The 17,725-nt window shown below is 44.1% G+C and overlaps 1 protein-coding gene across 5 annotated transcripts in view; it reads right to left on the bottom strand.

Moving 5' to 3' along the window:
* Positions 1-366: 366 nt before the first annotated feature.
* LOC139533700 (plexin-B2-like) overlaps positions 367-17,725 on the bottom strand; it is a 76,223-nt gene continuing 58,864 nt past the window's right edge. For 4 of the 5 annotated variants that reach the window (XM_071331987.1, XM_071331989.1, XM_071331988.1 and 1 more), the window contains 6 exons: positions 17,181-17,289; positions 15,684-15,887; positions 14,726-14,905; positions 13,985-14,121; positions 8,057-8,157; positions 6,088-7,936 (listed from right to left, as the gene is read on the bottom strand). In XM_071331987.1, the coding sequence (XP_071188088.1) occupies positions 7,911-7,936; positions 8,057-8,157; positions 13,985-14,121; positions 14,726-14,905; positions 15,684-15,887; positions 17,181-17,289 (757 nt within the window). In that variant the 3' untranslated portion in view covers positions 6,088-7,910. Of the gene's footprint in view, positions 536-629; positions 814-6,087; positions 7,937-8,056; positions 8,158-13,984; positions 14,122-14,725; positions 14,906-15,683; positions 15,888-17,180; positions 17,290-17,725 lie in introns of those variants that run through there. The other variant, XR_011666844.1, reaches the window with a different exon arrangement.

Genomic DNA, 17,725 nt, shown 5'->3' with positions numbered 1-17,725 from the left:
ACAATTATAATAATTGGGTTGTTTGAGGCTTCGTCATTCCAATAGTGATGGTGGTCGAGGGGTGGAACTCTTGCCTACAACGCGGGAGACTCGGGTTCGTGTATCAGACTATGCACTAAGACTAAAATTAATTCAGATTGTAATCCAACTATTGATATGTTTTGCCTGGAAAGATACGGTCGCTAGTGTTTGGATAGGATATAAATTGAACGTTTTAATAGCTTGTTTAGGTTAAATTGAAAGACTCATCCATTCTAAATAATAGTAAGTCGATTTCGATGAAATAAGTTGTCTTGCCTAAATGGTCCGCTGGAATTGTCACGGTTTTCTAAAGTAGAACCCAGAAGCAGACCAGGACAAGGAGAGTAGGACGAAGGTGAGTATTTATTTACAAGTTTAAACGTAGAGGTAGAAAGATCCAGGTGGCGGAGTGGGCAGCGGAGGTGAGTTGATGGGAGTGAATAGGCAGATCCAAGGGAGTAACAGAAGCCACCGACGTCCAGGCAGGGATGGGGTGAGTGTTCCGGGTGAATGACTGTAGACAGAACAAACGGAGGTAAGTTCAAGGCAAGCAAGACGTACAAAACAAACTCTATCAAACTGGAGGCTGATACGCTGGCACAACATACTGTTCATGGCTATCGATCCGGCAGGGAATGGATGGCAGGTCAGAGCTTATGAAGTGGAGGGGTGATGATCAGGACCAGGTGTGCAGATAGCTGATGGGATACAGGTGCGGGTAATCAGAGGTCTCCCAACTAGCTACGTCGCCCGGCAACCAGACAGGGTACGTTCCAGGACACCGGAAAAACACTCCAGGACAGAACACAGGCAAAAACAGACTCAGGAAGCGGGATTCGTGACAGGAATAACTTATTGGGAATGGAATCGTATTTAAAATTACTGAATCATAGGAGAGACAGTTACCTAAATCTAAATAAATTCTAAATTATAACGGAGAGATAATGTCCAAGAGTTGTGTCCATCGAAATGTTTTTATTATTATGGATTGACTGACATACGTTATACATTTAGTGAGAGTACATGGTACTTTTACATTTTGGAGTAGAGAAAGTTGGAAAGTTTGGTTTTACTCTTACGATAGAACTAAAGCCAAACTCAGTTTGAGTAGGGAGTATATTAATTGCTGGAGGAAGGTTGAGTTGTTGATAAATGACGTTGTGATATCATTGCGTGATAACGTAAAACTGTGTCTTACGTAGAATATACAATAACGATACTCAAATTGATTTGAAAGTTGTTCAGGGACAGACTCCCACTATTTTCTGTACTTCTGGCTGTACAATTGTGATTGGGAGACGTTGATTGATGTTAAAAGTTCTGTTCAAAATAAAACATTCCTGACCAACGATATTAATTGTGTTTGGCTTGTCGAACCCGTAGAACTGCTGCTGCAGTCAGGCAATGATGGTGTGACTGAGGGGGTGACAGAGAAAATTGTTTGTGTCATTAAGAGGAAAAATGCGTGCATTATAGCTTTGAGAAACTTTTCAAAAGTTGCTAAAAGTTCCAAATACATTTTTAAAAAGTAGCTGAAATTGTCAGGATAGTCTGAAAAGATGCTAAATATAGGAAAAACAAAATTGCTAGAAGGGCATCACTGGTTGGTTGTGAGAGCTGGGTTATATTTGGCTGTAAGCGATTCAGGTCGGAATAGTTGAATCGTAAAAGTTTTGTGATAGTTTCTGGTTAATGATTTTTGGTTTGATTGTTTAGGTAACACCAGTGAATTTGAAGAGGAAGTTAAAGTATTCTAAACATTATAATCTGTTTCCATTACGTGGAACCAGGTCAGGTCGGTAAAGGGAATTGCAGGTTGGTTAATATTATTTTAAAGGGACAGTGCACGTTAATCACAGTTGTGGGTATCTAATGGCAGGATATTCCTATTACGAATTTTGGGAGACTGTCTGCAAAAGGAATGAATGGGTTTCACATATAACCATTGAGGAAATTTAAAACTAATGATTTGAGGAAGTAGCTAGAATTATCATAATTATTAGGTTTTGTTTGTAGTAAACGTTTGGGTTTGAGGGGAGCTCCATGTTTCCCAGAGACTAGTGATCTTAAAGGGGTACACTCACATATGGAATATTAGGAGTTTTATTTTCTGAGTTTTAATTAAAAACATGAATCATTTAGATGACGGGTTCTTTAATATGTCTAATCTAGTATGTAACATGACTGTAAAAGGGTGGTATAACCTTTGACCTCTATCATGGCTTTCTCTTGTGGTCTGATCAGCCTCATGGGAGGGCCATTTGGATGGAGATTTAGAGGTAATTTGTGATACTGATTTTAAGGTAAATTGAGTAATTGATCATTATGAATGAGTTTATAGTTCTTTTATAAAGTGGTAATTTGAACCAATGAGAAGAAAGAAATGGCATAGCCTTGGATTAATGGTAGATTTATGTTAAGTATTTAGAACATAATCCAGGCCAACAGGACAGGGATAAATTACATTTGTGTTGATTTTGAATTATTGAGAACACAGAGATAACCTTAATCAACCTATGTAATTACTTTGGAGAGGGCCACCCTAGACAGGTAATTTTTCCAAAATCTATGAGTTCAGACAGTGAGACACTTAGTCAAGATTTGGCAACCACCCATATAATTGACAGACAGATAGGAGGAAGGAGGAGCCCTCCCCACACTGCTAAAACCTTGAAGGTTTGGGAGAGGAGAAGGTGGGGAAGGGGGCAGGAAATCAGCAAAATAGGAGTGACACAGACTGGGTCACGATTACTGAGGGGAGACAAAAGAGGGAATGAAAACTTAGTTGGTTTCAGGAACTAAGGGGCAGCACAGATAACTCTTAAAGTAGATAAGTCACTTGACAGAGAATTGATACAGGATAGACATGAACGGACGCCCAAGGGAGTATCGGACATGTGGAGAATGAAAGGGGCGATCCTACATGATAAGGTCAGAACATAAGGATAATTTACTAATCTTACCTAAGTCATTGTTTAGAGATGCGACAAGGTTGTTACCTGGGCAGAGCCAGGTATCAAAGGTAGGATGGGACACTTTGTGGCCTATTGGATAATAAACTAATTTTAAAAAATTCTAGCTAACAAGTTTGCATAGAAATTGAAGTTATAATCAGATAGAACAAATGAGAAAATGTTTGTTAACCAAACCTGTATGTCCAAGATTTTATGCACTACAGGTGAATTACAGGAGAAGGTGATTCACTCAATCCAGTCCCTGAGGAGAATAGACGGGAAGCAGCCCCGTTGGGAGGGGCCATACCAAGTACTCCTGGTAACAGCCTTTGCTGTGAGATTAGCTGAAAGAGCTACCTGGGTACATATCACACATTGTAAGAGTGTAAGACACACTGACACTGTCGAACAATCACAGGGGTAGGAGCAGAACCGAAACCAACAAGGTTCGGGGGTTAACTCTCTGTCTGGGGGTTAAAGAGGGATGCTACATCTAATCTGTCTGGGGGTTAAAGAGGGATGCTACATCTAATCTGTCTGGGGGTTAAAGAGGGATGCTACATCTAATCTGTCTGGGGGTTAAAGAGGGATGCTACATCTAATCTGTCTGGGGGTTAAAGATTCCCTAATACCTGACATTTCCCGGCTGTGAGCTTCATAGAAGTGAAAGTATGGCTTGGCCTCTGGCTGATGATATGTTCTCTGGGAGAGGGTGGGGCTTTACAGGAGTGCTGATTGGTCTGAGCTGTCTTGCTGTGGGAGCAATATTCCTTAATACACCAAGACCCATCCGAGGAGGCTAAAGAGGGTAATCTGACTTATAGTGTAGACAATGAGAATTTAATATTACCAAAGCATTTCAAACGGTCACTGAAACTGAGTAGTATGCTAAGCATGAGAGTAGAGTTAGGCGAGGATATCTCAGTTGAGTTCTATGTAGACCAACTGGGGTCCTTCACTCCTTGGCAGTCCAGAACTATGGGCCTTTTGGGAAGGTATTTGTGTAGATCTCCAGGTCATAGCACACACTGAGAGGGGTGGCTACGTAAACTCACATACCCAATATGGGAACAGATGGAGTATGGTAAAGGTGAGGGTTTTTGAATGCCATCCGGAGCAGGGGAAGTATTATATAAAGGTACGACTTACCATCAAGAATGTAAACACCGAGGATCTTGGGTTGTGGTATATTGGCTTTGACCAGGTTTTGACCGATACTATGGTGCAATTCGAGGTAGCAGAGGTAAGAGTCGGTGTGGATGCCAGGGCAATTCAGAATCCAATCAGTCTCCCTAACAAAACTAATATTCCTGATATAGTCATGCAGGGCCAAGGGCAGGTACGAATAGTCCAGACAAAAGACCTTAAGGAAGTGATTGAGGTGGAGACTGGGTTTGGGGATTCTAATCTATGGTTAGAATGGATTCAATATACGACCAGATCAGTAGCTAAAGAAGAATGTTATGCCTGTGCCACAGCTAAACCTAAGTTGACTACCATCCCTTTTCCACTCAATGGAATTAATTCACCTAGGGTAATGGCCTGTATGGTACAGCTGTTTATGAAAGCAGGAATGCCAGATTATGACAGTTGTACTGATCTGCACTATTTGTATCCACATGAACCCCTTAAATCTAGGCTCCCTCCCTTCACAGTGACTGAAGGAAACTATTACTGTTTGGCCCGATACAACAGGAATGGGAAAGATGTAGGGGAAGTGAATACTTGCAACAGCACGGAGAATATTACAGCAGATGAGACCATGAGAGATCTGTCAGGCTGGTTGTGCTCTGGGGATTTCAGTAAGATAAGGAGGCCAAGGGCTGACATCTGGGGGTTGTGGGGGGGAATGACGTTATGGACGAGTTCAAAGCTAGAAATCAGATACTAGCAGGATTGGGATCAAGCATCTTCTGGTGATAACAGCTGCAACTAGGTGGATGGGATGTCAGAATAGAATAGCCTTGGATATGTTTCTGACTGTAAAGGGTGGGGGAGGTGTATGAGGTTTTCATCCCCGATAACACAGCTCTAGACGGATCAGTGACCAAAGCCCTGGCAGAGAACTCTGCGGTAGATAATGCTCTTACAAATTGATTTGACAGTATGTTTGGGACATGGAAAATTGTCATAATCACTGTGTTGTGGGCCACTTTCACCTGTATGAGTGTTTTGGTTCTGTGTGAATGCTGTTTTATTCGTGCGTGAAAGGTCTCATTTCTAGGATTCTGGAGAAATCGATGACACAACAGATGGTGAGATACAGACTGATCCCAAGTTCTGACCAGTGGAATGATGAATACATGTTCCCAGACAGAAGATGGATCCGGCTCCTTCACATACGCAGAGCCTATGTGGTATGAAACCATTTTTAAATGTTTAGGTCCCTTCTTGTTTTTATGTTTAGACTGGATTTTTTAATGAAGATTATAACGAAAATTCTGACAAAAAGAGTTATGATTCTGATGTAGGCCTGGAACAGTCAATGTAAATACATATATTGTTTTTTTTGTGTGGTTGATTTTGAGTATAATGGATAAATCAAATGTAGATACATGTATTGTTTTGGTATATTCTTGTATAAAATTAATGTTTACATATAGTGTTTGATATAATGACCCTTATTTAGTCATTAAGGGTGGATTGTTAGGATATTTTATAAAGGTTTAAAATAAATGATTAAATAATTCTACCCAGAAACTTAACCATTAGGATTATTTGTTAGGTAGCATGTAGGGGGGTAGAAAGGAATGTCTGTGTGTGTGCCTAAAGAAAACTAACTGGATCATTAACCTATGTTTGAACCGAGTAAGCTATAACTCTGTGGAGATAAGGGAAGACAGCTCAAGCCCCTACAGTTTTTCCGTATCTGGGGGGGGTGGGGACTGGAACTGTCAGCTAAATGGTAATAAACTGTGGTAAAAGGCTTCAGGAGATAATCCAGATTAGTGTGTATGTATGTGCGTTACTAATAGAAGGGATAAAAAGAACGGTTTTGTATATGCACGTCAGAGATCTCTCGAGAATAAACGCTATTGATTAATTTGGACACGGGTTTATGTCTATTTTATGCAAATAAGGATCTTACAATAGAAACGGACAGAGTGTTTGCTTTGTATAATTAAATTGTTTAATGAACATATAGGAAACAAATTCCCTCATCAGGGTTAAAGAGGGATATTACATCTATTCTGTCTGGGGGTTAAAGACGGTTACTACATGTAATCTGTCTGGGGGTTAAAGAGAGATACTACATGTAATCTGTTTGGGGGTTAAAGAGGGATACTACATGTAATCTGTCTGGGGGTTAAAGAGAGATACTACATGTAATCTGTCTGGGGTTAAAGACGGTTACTACATCTAATCTGTCTGGGGGTTAAAGAGGGATACCATCAAATCTGTGGGGGTTAAATTGGGATACTACATCTAATATGTCTGGGGGTTAAAGAGGGGTACTACATCTAATCTGTCTGGGGTTAAAGAGATACTACATCTAATCTGTCTGGGGGTTAAAGAGGGGAACTACATCTAATCTGTCTGGGGGTTAAAGAGGGATGCTACATCTAATCTGTCTGGGGGTTAAAGGGGGTTACTACATGTAATCTGTCTGGGGGTTAAAGAAGGATACTACATCTAATCTGTCTGGGGGTTAAAGAGGGATGCTACATCTAATCTGTCTGGGGGTTAAAGAGGGATACTACATCTAATCTGTCTGGGGGTTAAAGAGAGGGATACTACATCTAATCTGTCTGGGGGTTAAAGAGAGGGATACTACATCTAATCTGTCTGGGGGTTAAAGAGGGATACTACATCTAATCTGTCTGGGGGTTAAGGAGGAATACTACATCTAATCTGTCTGGGGTTAAAGAGAGATACTACATCTAGTCTGTCTGGGGGTTAAAGAGGGATACTACATGTAATCTGTCTGGGGTTAAAGAGAGAAACTACATATAATCTGTCTGGGGTTAAGGAGGGATACTACATCTAATCTGTCAGGGGTTAAGGAGGGGTACTACATCTAATCTGTCTGGGGGTTTAAGAGGGATACTACATCTAATCTGTCTCGGGGTTAAGGAGGGGTACTACATCTAATCTGTCTGGGGGTTAAGGAGGGGTACTACATCTAATCTGTCTGGGGGTTTAAGAGAGGGATACTACATCTCATCTGTCTGGGGGTTAAGGAGGGGTACTACATCTAATCTGTCTGGGGGTTAAAGAGGGGTACTACATCTAATCTGTCTGGGGGTTAGAGAGGGATACTACATCTAATCTGTCTGGGGGTTAAAGAAAGGGATACTACATCTAATCTGTCTGGGGTTAAGGAGGGATACTACATCTAATCTGTCTGGGGTTAAAGAGAGGGATACTACATCTAATCTGTCTGGGGGTTAAGGAGGGGTACTACATCTAATCTGTCTGGGGTTAAAGAGAGGGATATTACATCTAATCTGTCTGGGGTTAAGGAGGGATACTACATCTAATCTGTCTGGGGTTAAAGAGAGGGATACTACATCTAATCTGTCTGGGGGTTAAGTAGGGGTACTACATCTAATCTGTCTGGGGGTTAAGGAGGGGTACTACATCTAATCTTAGCAGTTGGCTCTTGGATGATGACTCTTGGGGTTGTGAGATAAGACTAAATGAAAATACATTCAGGTATCTGTTATTTTTTCTCAGCACAGTTTATCTCTGTCTGTCTGGCTACATTACAAATCAAAGCTGCATTGCATCCCTTCCTCTTTGTTTGTGTAATTAAACACTCAATCAAATGTAATGTCTGTGTGCGTGTGTCTGTGTGTGTGTTCTTCATGCAGCATCGTGTCCACACCATCCTGGAAGCTGACCTGGTGATCGTGATGAAGCGAGGGAACATCTTGGAGATCGACAAACCAGAGACCCTTCTGGAGAACGAAGACGGCATGTTCGCTTCCTTTGTCAGGGCTGACATGTAGGCTCACACACTGTCAGCAAGCACACCATCAGTCATTAACACATAGGAACATTCCACATTACCAGTGTGTGTGTAATGTTATAGTAGTGTATGTGGTGTGTGTGTGTGAACTACCTATACCTGAACATACCTGTGAGTTCCACCTTCCAGCGGTCTCCCACGCTCTCCTGCAGATTCTCCAACTTGATTTTTACTTTCTCATACTCTCTCTCTGCCCGCTGGCGCTTCCTCCTGTCATCAACATGCAGGAACAGTCCATTAGACTACTAACACATAGGAACAGTCCATTAGACTACTAACACATAGGAACAGTCCATTAGACTACTAACACATAGGAACAGTCCATTAGACTACTAACACATAGGAACAGTCCATTAGACTACTAACACACAGGAACAGTCCATTAGACTACTAACACACAGGAACAGTCCATTAGACTACTAACACATAGGAACAGTCCATTAGACTACTAACACACAGGAACAGTCCATTAGACTACTAACACACAGGAACAGTCCATTAGACTACTAACACACAGGAACAGTCCATTAGACTACTAACACATAGGAACAGTCCATTAGACTACTAACACACAGGAACAGTCCATTAGACTACTAACACACAGGAACAGTCCATTAGACTACTAACACACAGGAACAGTCCATTAGACTACTAACACACAGGAACAGTCCATTAGACTACTAACACATAGGAACAGTCCATTAGACTACTAACACACAGGAACAGTCCATTAGACTACTAACACACAGGAACAGTCCATTAGACTACTAACACACAGGAACAGTCCATTAGACTACTAACACATAGGAACAGTCCATTAGACTACTAACACACAGGAACAGTCCATTAGACTACTAACACACAGGAACAGTCCATTAGACTACTAACACATAGGAACAGTCCATTAGACTAATAACACACAGGAACAGTCCATTAGACTACTAACACACAGGAACAGTCCATTAGACTAATAACACACAGGAACAGTCCATTAGACTACTAACACACAGGAACAGTCCATTAGACTAATAACACACAGGAACAGTCCATTAGACTACTAACACACAGGAACAGTCCATTAGACTACAGACACACAGGAACAGTCCATTAGACTACAGACACACAGGAACAGTCCATTAGACTACTAACACACAGGAACAGTCCATTAGAGTGGGGTGGCAGGGTACCCTAGTGGTTAGAGCGTTGGACTAGTAACCGAAGGCTGCAAGTTCAAATCCCCGAGTTGACAAGGTACAAATCTGTCATTCTACCACTGAACAAGGCAGTTAACCCACTGTTCCTAGGCCATCATTGAAAATAAGAATTTGTTATTAACTGACTTGCCTAGTAAAATAAATAAATAAAATAAAAAGACTACTAACACACAGGAACAGTCCATTAGACTACTAACACACAGGAACAGTCCATTAGACTACTAACACACAGGAACAGTCCATTAGACTACTAACACACAGGAACAGTCCATTAGACTACTAACACACAGGAACAGTCCATTGGACTACTAACACATAGGAACAGTCCATTAGACTACTAACACATAGGAACAGTCCATTAGACTACTAACACACAGGAACAGTCCATTAGACTACTAACACATAGGAACAGTCCATTAGACTACTAACACATAGGAACAGTCCATTAGACTACTAACACACAGGAACAGTCCATTAGACTACTAACACACAGGAACAGTCCATTAGACTACTAACACACAGGGACAGTCCATTAGACTACTAACACACAGGAGCAGTCCATTAGACTACTAACACATAGGAACAGGAGTGACATTTGTCACAGAGTAGGCCAGAAGGCTAAACTGGAAAACCTAACCTCTATCAAAATAAAAAGATGGCGGAGCCGCAAAAGTTCTTCTGTGCAAGGGTGTTTATTTATATAGTGATTCCGGAACAAAAACAACAGTACTGCCATCAAACATATACCATATGTGCCAGCTAAAAACAATGCTGCCCCATCCACAGCTCAATCCAAAATTCCTCTCCATGAACTGAAAGAGAGGCTCCTTTTGTAGGGGTAGCCCCTCCCCTCAGAACAATTAACATTAATTAATTAAGCAATTAACTATTCAAACCTACATTTTCCATTCAAATAAACATACTAAAGTATATACATTGCAACACGTTTTTTATGAAACAATATCCCAATATAACATTTACAAAATTACATCACTACTGACATAGTGTCTTTCAATATGTACATTTACATTAACGAGCCATTCGGGTCAGGCACTACAAAGTCAGCCCAATTCCCTTAGCTTGGGTCCTTACCCAGCATACCTGGAAAATACAGAGATGGAGAGAGAAAGGAACAGAACAAACAAACAAACAAACAAAGCACTCATCCATAACATCGATAAGTATAATAAATATTGCCTATATTAAATATGAACACTTGTTTATTTCTTTATACCATAACCGATTACTGACGTAAGTGTGAAATGTATGTACTAAGATAGAGAAGTTAACTTGTGTGTCAACCCACATTGTTAACTTATCTGATAACGGAGCAGGGAGGAGTGATGAATGTGTGTGTGCGTTAAAGTACCAAATGCTGCCCGTGGCCAGTGACGGACTTCTACGTCACATTACCTTCCTCCTCTCCTGAAGCGACTAGGTTCGGGAGCCTTGATAGGTAGTCCGCCGTGACGTTTTCTTTTCCTGCCTTGTGACGGACACAGAACCTGAAGGGCTGGAGCTCCAGATACCACCTGGTCACACGAGAATTCCGGTCCTTCATGGTCTGGATCCAGGTCAGTGCTCTGTGGTCCGTGTGCAGGTCAAATTCCCTCCCAAGAAGGTAGTAACAGAGGCTATCTAGGGCCCACTTTATAGCCAAGCACTTCTTCTCGAATACCTTTTCCCTGGGCAACAGCTTCTGGCTCAGGTACAGCACAGGAAGCTCTTCTCCTGGCTCTCCTTGGGCCAGTACAGCTCCAATTCCCACAGCCGAAGCGTCCACCTGCACGAGAAACCTCTTCTGAAAATCAGGGGTCTGGAGAACAGGGAATGAGCACAGTCATTTTTTCAGCATCATGAAGGCTTCCTCACACTCCTCAGTCCACTTCACAGGGTTGCTGGCCACCTTTGAAGTGAGGTTGGTCAGAGGGACAGCGATGGTTGAAAACTGCGGGATGAATCTCCGGTACAACCCTGCCAGACCTAGGAAGGACTTCACCTGTGTCTTGGTTCTGGGTTGAGGGCTGTTCTTGATGGACTCCACTTTGTCCACCTGAGGCCGAACTTCACCCACACCCAGCTGGTAACCCAGGTACTTTGTCTCCTGTTTCGCCCACTCACACTTCAGGAGGTTAACTTCTCTAGGGTAGGGGGCAGCATTCGGAATTTTGGATGAAATGCATGCCCAAATTAAACTGCCTGCATCTCGGGCCCAGAATATATTATATGCATATAACTGGTAGATTTGGATAGAAAACACTCTAAAGTTTCCAGAACTGTTAAAATAGTGTCTGTGAGTATAACAGAACTAATTTGTCAGGCAAAAACCTGAGAAAAATCCATTCAGGAAGTATTTATTTTGTTGGTTTTGTAGTTTTCTATTCAATGCCAATACAGTATCCATTGACTTAGGACTCAAAATGCAGTTTCTATGCCTTCCACTAGATGTCAACAGTATTCAGAAATTGTTTCAGGCTTGTATTCTGAAAAATGAAGAAGTAAGAGCAGTCTGAATGAGTGGACCCTGCCGTGTCACAGAGCTTTGTCCTGCGCAAGACCGAGACAGTGCGTTTCTTGTTTACCTTTTAAATTGACGACGTTATTGTCCGGTTGAACTTTTATCGATTATTTAGGCTAAAAACAACCTGAGGTATGCTTTCACCGTAAAGCATTTTTTAAATCTGACACCGTGGTTGGATTCACAAGCAGTTAATCTTTAAAGCTATGTAAAATATGTTTTGTTTTCTGAAATTTTATAATGAGTATTTCTGTATCTGAATTTGGCGCCCAGCAGTTTCACTGGCTGTTGAAGAGGTGGGACGCTACCGCCTCACGTGCCCAAGAGAGGTTAAGCGTAAGGTCTGCATCATGGATCTGCCCCAGGACTCTGCTAAGATGCTGTATGTGCTCCTCCCAGGAGTGGCTGTAGATCACCATGTCGTCCAAGTAAGCAGCACAGTAATCGTCACAGTCCTGGAGGACCTTGTCCATCAGCCTCTGGAAAGTTGCAGGGGCCCCATGAAGGCCAACCGGCATGACCTTGAACTGGAACAGGCCCATCGGTGTCCGGAACGCAGTGTAGGCCTTGGATTGTTCGTCCAGGGGCACCTGCCAGTACCCTTTGCAGAGATCCAATGTGGTGATGTAATGAGCTCTACCTATTCTCTCCAGCAAGTCGTCAATGCGGGGCATGGGGTAGGCATCAAACTGGGAGATGGCATTCACCTTACAGAAGTTCATGCAGACGCGCAAAGAGCCATCCTTCTTTGGTACAATGACAATAGGGCTGCTCCATTCACTTGAAGGATGGCTCGACAACATCCATTTCTATCATGGTGTGGCTCTTCCTTGAGGGCTACCACCAGCCTCTCAGGCACACGGTAAGGATGCTGGCGGACAGGGTTCTGGCCAGGCTTCAAACGAATGACGTGTTCTAGGACTTCGGTTCTTCCTGGCCTCTGACTGAAGAGGTCCGGATACTTGCCAAACAGCTGCTTCAGCTCATCTTGCTCATTTTCTTCTAGGTGAGCCAGTATGACCTCTGCTCGTCCTTTCCATGCCTCTGTGACCCCATTCGACTCATCCTCTTCTTCTATTCTGCGGACCAGAAAGGACTTTCCCTTGGAGAGTTCCTCTTTCTCCTCCCAGGCCTTGAGGAGGTTCACATGGTAGGTTTGCTTCTCCTTACCCTTGTCCGGGTGCAGCACCTCGTAGGTCACCGGGCCCATCTTCCTCCCGATTAGGTACTGCCCTTGCCACTGCGCAAGGAGCTTGCTGGTAGACGAGGGAGGAAGGAGCAGGACTTTCTGTCCTGGCTCAAACTCTGTGGCGAGCGTGCTGGTCATACCCTCTCTTCTGGGCCTGCTGAAGGTTTGCCCTAGCTTCCTCTCGGTACCGCTCCAGCCTGTCTCGCATCTGGAGGACATACTGGACAATCCCCTGTCCTGAGGTAGCTACCAGGGAACCTTCCCAGCACTTCTTCAGCAGGTCCAGTCGTCCCTGCACTGGCCATCCATAGAGGAGTTCGAATGGCGAGAAACCTGTCGATGCCTGAGGCACCTCCCTGTAAGCAAAAAGCAGCAAAGGTAATGCCCAGCTGTCGGTGGAGTTGAACCATCAGTCGCGAGGTGAAGTTTGTCCCTTGGTCCGTCGGGATTCCTACACGAGAGAAGAGCTGAACAAGAGCACTGATTATTTTTGGAGTGGTTATGGAACGGAGTGGGAAGGCTTCTGGGAACCGGGTGGCATAGTCACAGATCACCAATATATACTTGTAACCTGCACTACTCTTCTCCAAGGGTCCAACAATGTCCTTTGCAATTCTCTTGAATGGGGTAGAGATAACTGGCAGTGAACATAGAGGAGCCCGGTCAGACCTACGGACAGACCTACGGACAGCACTGGTTTTCTGGCACGTGGGGCATGTTTTGCAGTTTGTTTGTACATCAGTATACATGGAGGGCCAAAAGAAACGGGAGCCTAGCCTAAGATAGGTCTTATGTTGCCCTAGATGACCTGCCCATGGAACTGTATGTGCAAGGTTGAGAACAAGTGGTCTACAGGTAGATGGCACCACCAACTTCCTGCTATCTGCCACTGGCCCAAGGTAGAGTATGTGGTTGACTACCGTGTAAATCCCCCCACATGAAGATTGACTGTCCCCAGCTTGTCAAATAAACCTTTCAAGGTCGCTGGCGTCTTTTGAGATTATTTCATTGGTCCTAGAGTGTAAAGTCCAGACACCCATTTCACCGGGTGAACTAAAAACAACTCCCCCATCACAACTACATGAGTGGTGCTTGATGGGAAGTGTAGTTGTGTACCTGTAGCAGTAGACGGACACAGCTAGGAAGAGTAGCATAGGGACGATGATAGCTGGGATGATGATAGCCAAAGGAACCTCATACTTCCTCTCATAGTTCACTGAGCCCACCACCCACTCGCCATTACCAAACTTTATCTGTGAGAGAGAGAGAGAGAGAGAGAGAGAGAGAGAGAGAGAGAGAGAGAGAGAGAGAGAGAGAGAGAGAGAGAGAGAGAGAGAGAGAGAGAGAGAGAGAGAGAGAGAGAGAGAGAGAGAGAGAGAGAGAGAGAGAGAGAGAGAGAGAGAGAGAGAGAGAGAGAGAGAGAGAGAGAGAGAGAGAGAGAGAGAGAGAGAGAGAGAGAGAGAGAGAGAGAGAGAGAGAGAGAGAGAGAGAGAGAGAGTCAGTTAAAGGCAAATGGAAGAAAGCTAATGAGCTACAAGACGTGTATAATTGTGGAGAGGAAGATATACATCAAGGTGTTGATACTGTTATGTCTCTGTCAGGACTGAGTGGTCCCGGTCACAAGTCTAGGATTATTGTATGGCTCAATCAGGTGGTTTAATGCCTTGACTGAAGTGAATGTCTGCAACAGGACATTGGATTAAGTTTGGACACCACTGATTTAGATAGATGCTAGTGTTCCTGTACAGTTCTATCTGAAACATGTTGAGAGCCAGAGAGACATCAGCTTGTCCAGTGCTAATGCCTGAAGCCTCTCTCTCTGTGCCTTGGGTTTAGACAGAAGGCCAGTGTCGTCACCGTTAGGTCCAGAGGGTCGGAGCTGGTGTCTCTGCGCTGGCGTTTGGAGCGGGCTCTGGGCTGGGTGGACGGAGCTTCCAGGAACAGCTTGTCATCCTGCAGGATGGTCACCTTACAGGAGGCATCTCCTACGAACGCCTGGGCTTCTTCAGCTGTCATGGCCTTGCTGAACCCACGACCCTGGAGAGAAAGAGAGAGGTGGCTGGCTGGCTGTTAATCTCTGGACTGCAGGGATATGCAGTCATTTGTAAAAGCAGATATGATTACCTCAATATTGATATGAATTATATCAATGCACTATACTTGTCTTTTCTCTCTGGGGGGACATCAGTCACAAAGCAGAATACATTTGTTTGTTTGTTTGTTACCCCTTTTTCTCTCCAATTTCGTGGTGTCCAATTGGTAGTAATAGTCTTGTCTCATCGCTGCAACTCCCGTACGGACTTGGCAGAGGCGAAGGTCGAGAGCCGTGCGTCCTCTGAAACACAACCCAGCCAAGCCGCACTACTTCTTGACCGCACTGCTTCTTGCCCACTTAACCTGGAAGCCAGCCGCACCAATGTGTCGGAGGAAACACAGTAAAACTGCCGACCGTGTCAGCGTGCACTGCGCCTGACCCGCCACAGGAGTCGCTAGTGCGCGATGAGACAAGGACATCCCTGCCGGCCCAAACCCTCCCCTAACCTGGACGATGCTGGGCCAGTTGTGCACCGCCCCATGGGCCTCCCGGTCGCGGCCAGCTGCGACAGAGCCTGGACTCGAACCCAGAATCTCTAGTGGCACAGCTACTACAGCTACAGACCACTGCGCCACACGGGAGGCCGAAGCAGAATAACATTTAAGCCACATTGGCCCACGAAGAACGATAAGCGAGTATTACCAGAAATAACAAAAAAACTCAAACAGTAACCATGACAACACAACCCCATTACCCAAGAGTAGTGTTACTGTTCTTTACCGTGACGAGGATGATTTCAGTGATGATGTTCTTGGTCAGTTCATTGAAGAATGGGTCGGCGTGGTACTCAAAGAAATTCAGTTCCTCTACCACGTTGTCTAGCTGGAGGAAGGTCCTAAAGGACTGGGTCTCAGAGGACCTGTTCACCGCTGGACTGTCAAACAGCAGCACTGTGTCGTTCTTATGTACGGCAGACTGGATGAACTGGAGGGGGGATGGAAAGGGGGGCAGAGAGAGATAGGGAAGAGAGAGAGAGAGAAGAGACAGATAGAAAAGAAAGAGAGAGGGATAGAAAAGAGAGAAAGATATTTAATTCCTGGCAGGACACTGTGTCTGTGTTTAGTCTCACAGAGAAGTCTGTAGTCACAGACAAAAACATAAAACTCACTGAGTCACTGTTGACATGCTAGCTACCTGCCACGGACAATACCACAGCTAGAGTACTGTACACTAGGACATGCTAGCTACCTGCAATGGATAATACCACAGCTAGAGTACTGTACACTAGGACATGCTAGCTACCTGCCACGGATAATACCACAGCAAGAGTACTGTACACTAGGACATGCTAGCTACCTGCCATGGATAATACCACAGCTAGAGTACTGTACACTAGGACATGCTAGCTACCTGCCATAGATAATACCACAGCTAGAGTACTGTACACTAGGACATGCTAGCTACCTGCCATAGATAATACCACAGCTAGAGTACTGTACACTAGGACATGCTAGCTACCTGCCATGAATAATACCACAGCTAGAGTACTGTACACTAGGACATGCTAGCTACCTGCCATGGAAAATACCACAGCTAGAGTACTGTACACTAGGACATGCTAGCTACCTGCCATGAATAATACCACAGCTAGAGTACTGTACACTAGGACATGCTAGCTACCTGCCATGAATAATACCACAGCTAGAGTACTGTACACTAGGACATGCTAGCTACCTGCCATGGATAATACCACAGCTAGAGTAGTGTACACTAGAGGGATTAGAATACACTACTGGCAGGAAACAGAACTTGTGGAATGGTATACTAACCTCAATGGGAGGGGACTCTAGAATGATAACATTAGGTGTATTGTATTAGTAGTGAGTAGTGTGTACTAACCTCAATGGGAGGGAACTCTAGAATGATAACATGGAGTGTATTGTATAATAGGAGTCGACTCTAGAATGATAACATGGAGTGTATTGTATAATAGGAGTGGACTCTAGAATGATGACATGTAATGTATTGTATAATAGGAGGGGACTCTAGAATGGATAACTTGTACTGTATAATAGGAGTGGACTCTAGAATGATAACATATAGTGTATTGTATTAGTAGTGAGTAGTGTGTACTAACCTCAATGGGAGGGGACTCTAGAATGATAACATTAGGTGTATTGTATTAGTAGTGAGTAGTGTGTACTAACCTCAATGGGAGGGGACTCTAGAATGATAACATTAGGTGTATTGTATTAGTAGTGAGTAGTGTGTACTAACCTCAATGGGAGGGGACTGAGAGACGTCATCAGTAGAGGGCAGCACCTTCATGGTGGCTCTCTGGATGAGGTCAAAACCACTGCCCACACACACGATCCTCCTGCCTCCACTGAAACACCAGACAACACACACATCAGCTCTCAATACAACACACACGATCCTACAGCAACTCTCTGTTGGCTGGGCTCCCTGCTTGTGCCATCAAACCTGTGCAACTCAGCAGAACGCTGCAGCCCCCCTGATGTTCAACCTTCCTAACTTTTCCCATGTCAGCCCACTCCTCCACACACTCCACTGGCTTCCAGTCAAAGCTTGAATCCACTACAATACCATGTTACTTACCTACGGAGCAGTAAGAGGACCGGCCCCTCCCTACCTTCAGGCTATGTTCAAACCCTACACCCCAGCCAGAGCACTCCGTCCTGACACCTCTGGTCTCTTGGTCCTCCCTACCTTCAGGCTATGTTCAAACCCTACACCCCAACCAGAGTACTCCGTCCTGCCACCTCTGGTCTCTTGGCTCTCCCACCCCTACGGGAGGGCAG

Source organism: Salvelinus alpinus, chromosome 11, assembly GCF_045679555.1.
Source record: "Salvelinus alpinus chromosome 11, SLU_Salpinus.1, whole genome shotgun sequence".
In the NCBI taxonomy this organism is placed as follows: Eukaryota; Metazoa; Chordata; class Actinopteri; order Salmoniformes; family Salmonidae; genus Salvelinus; species Salvelinus alpinus.
This window is presented reverse-complemented; position numbering and strand designations above follow the sequence as displayed.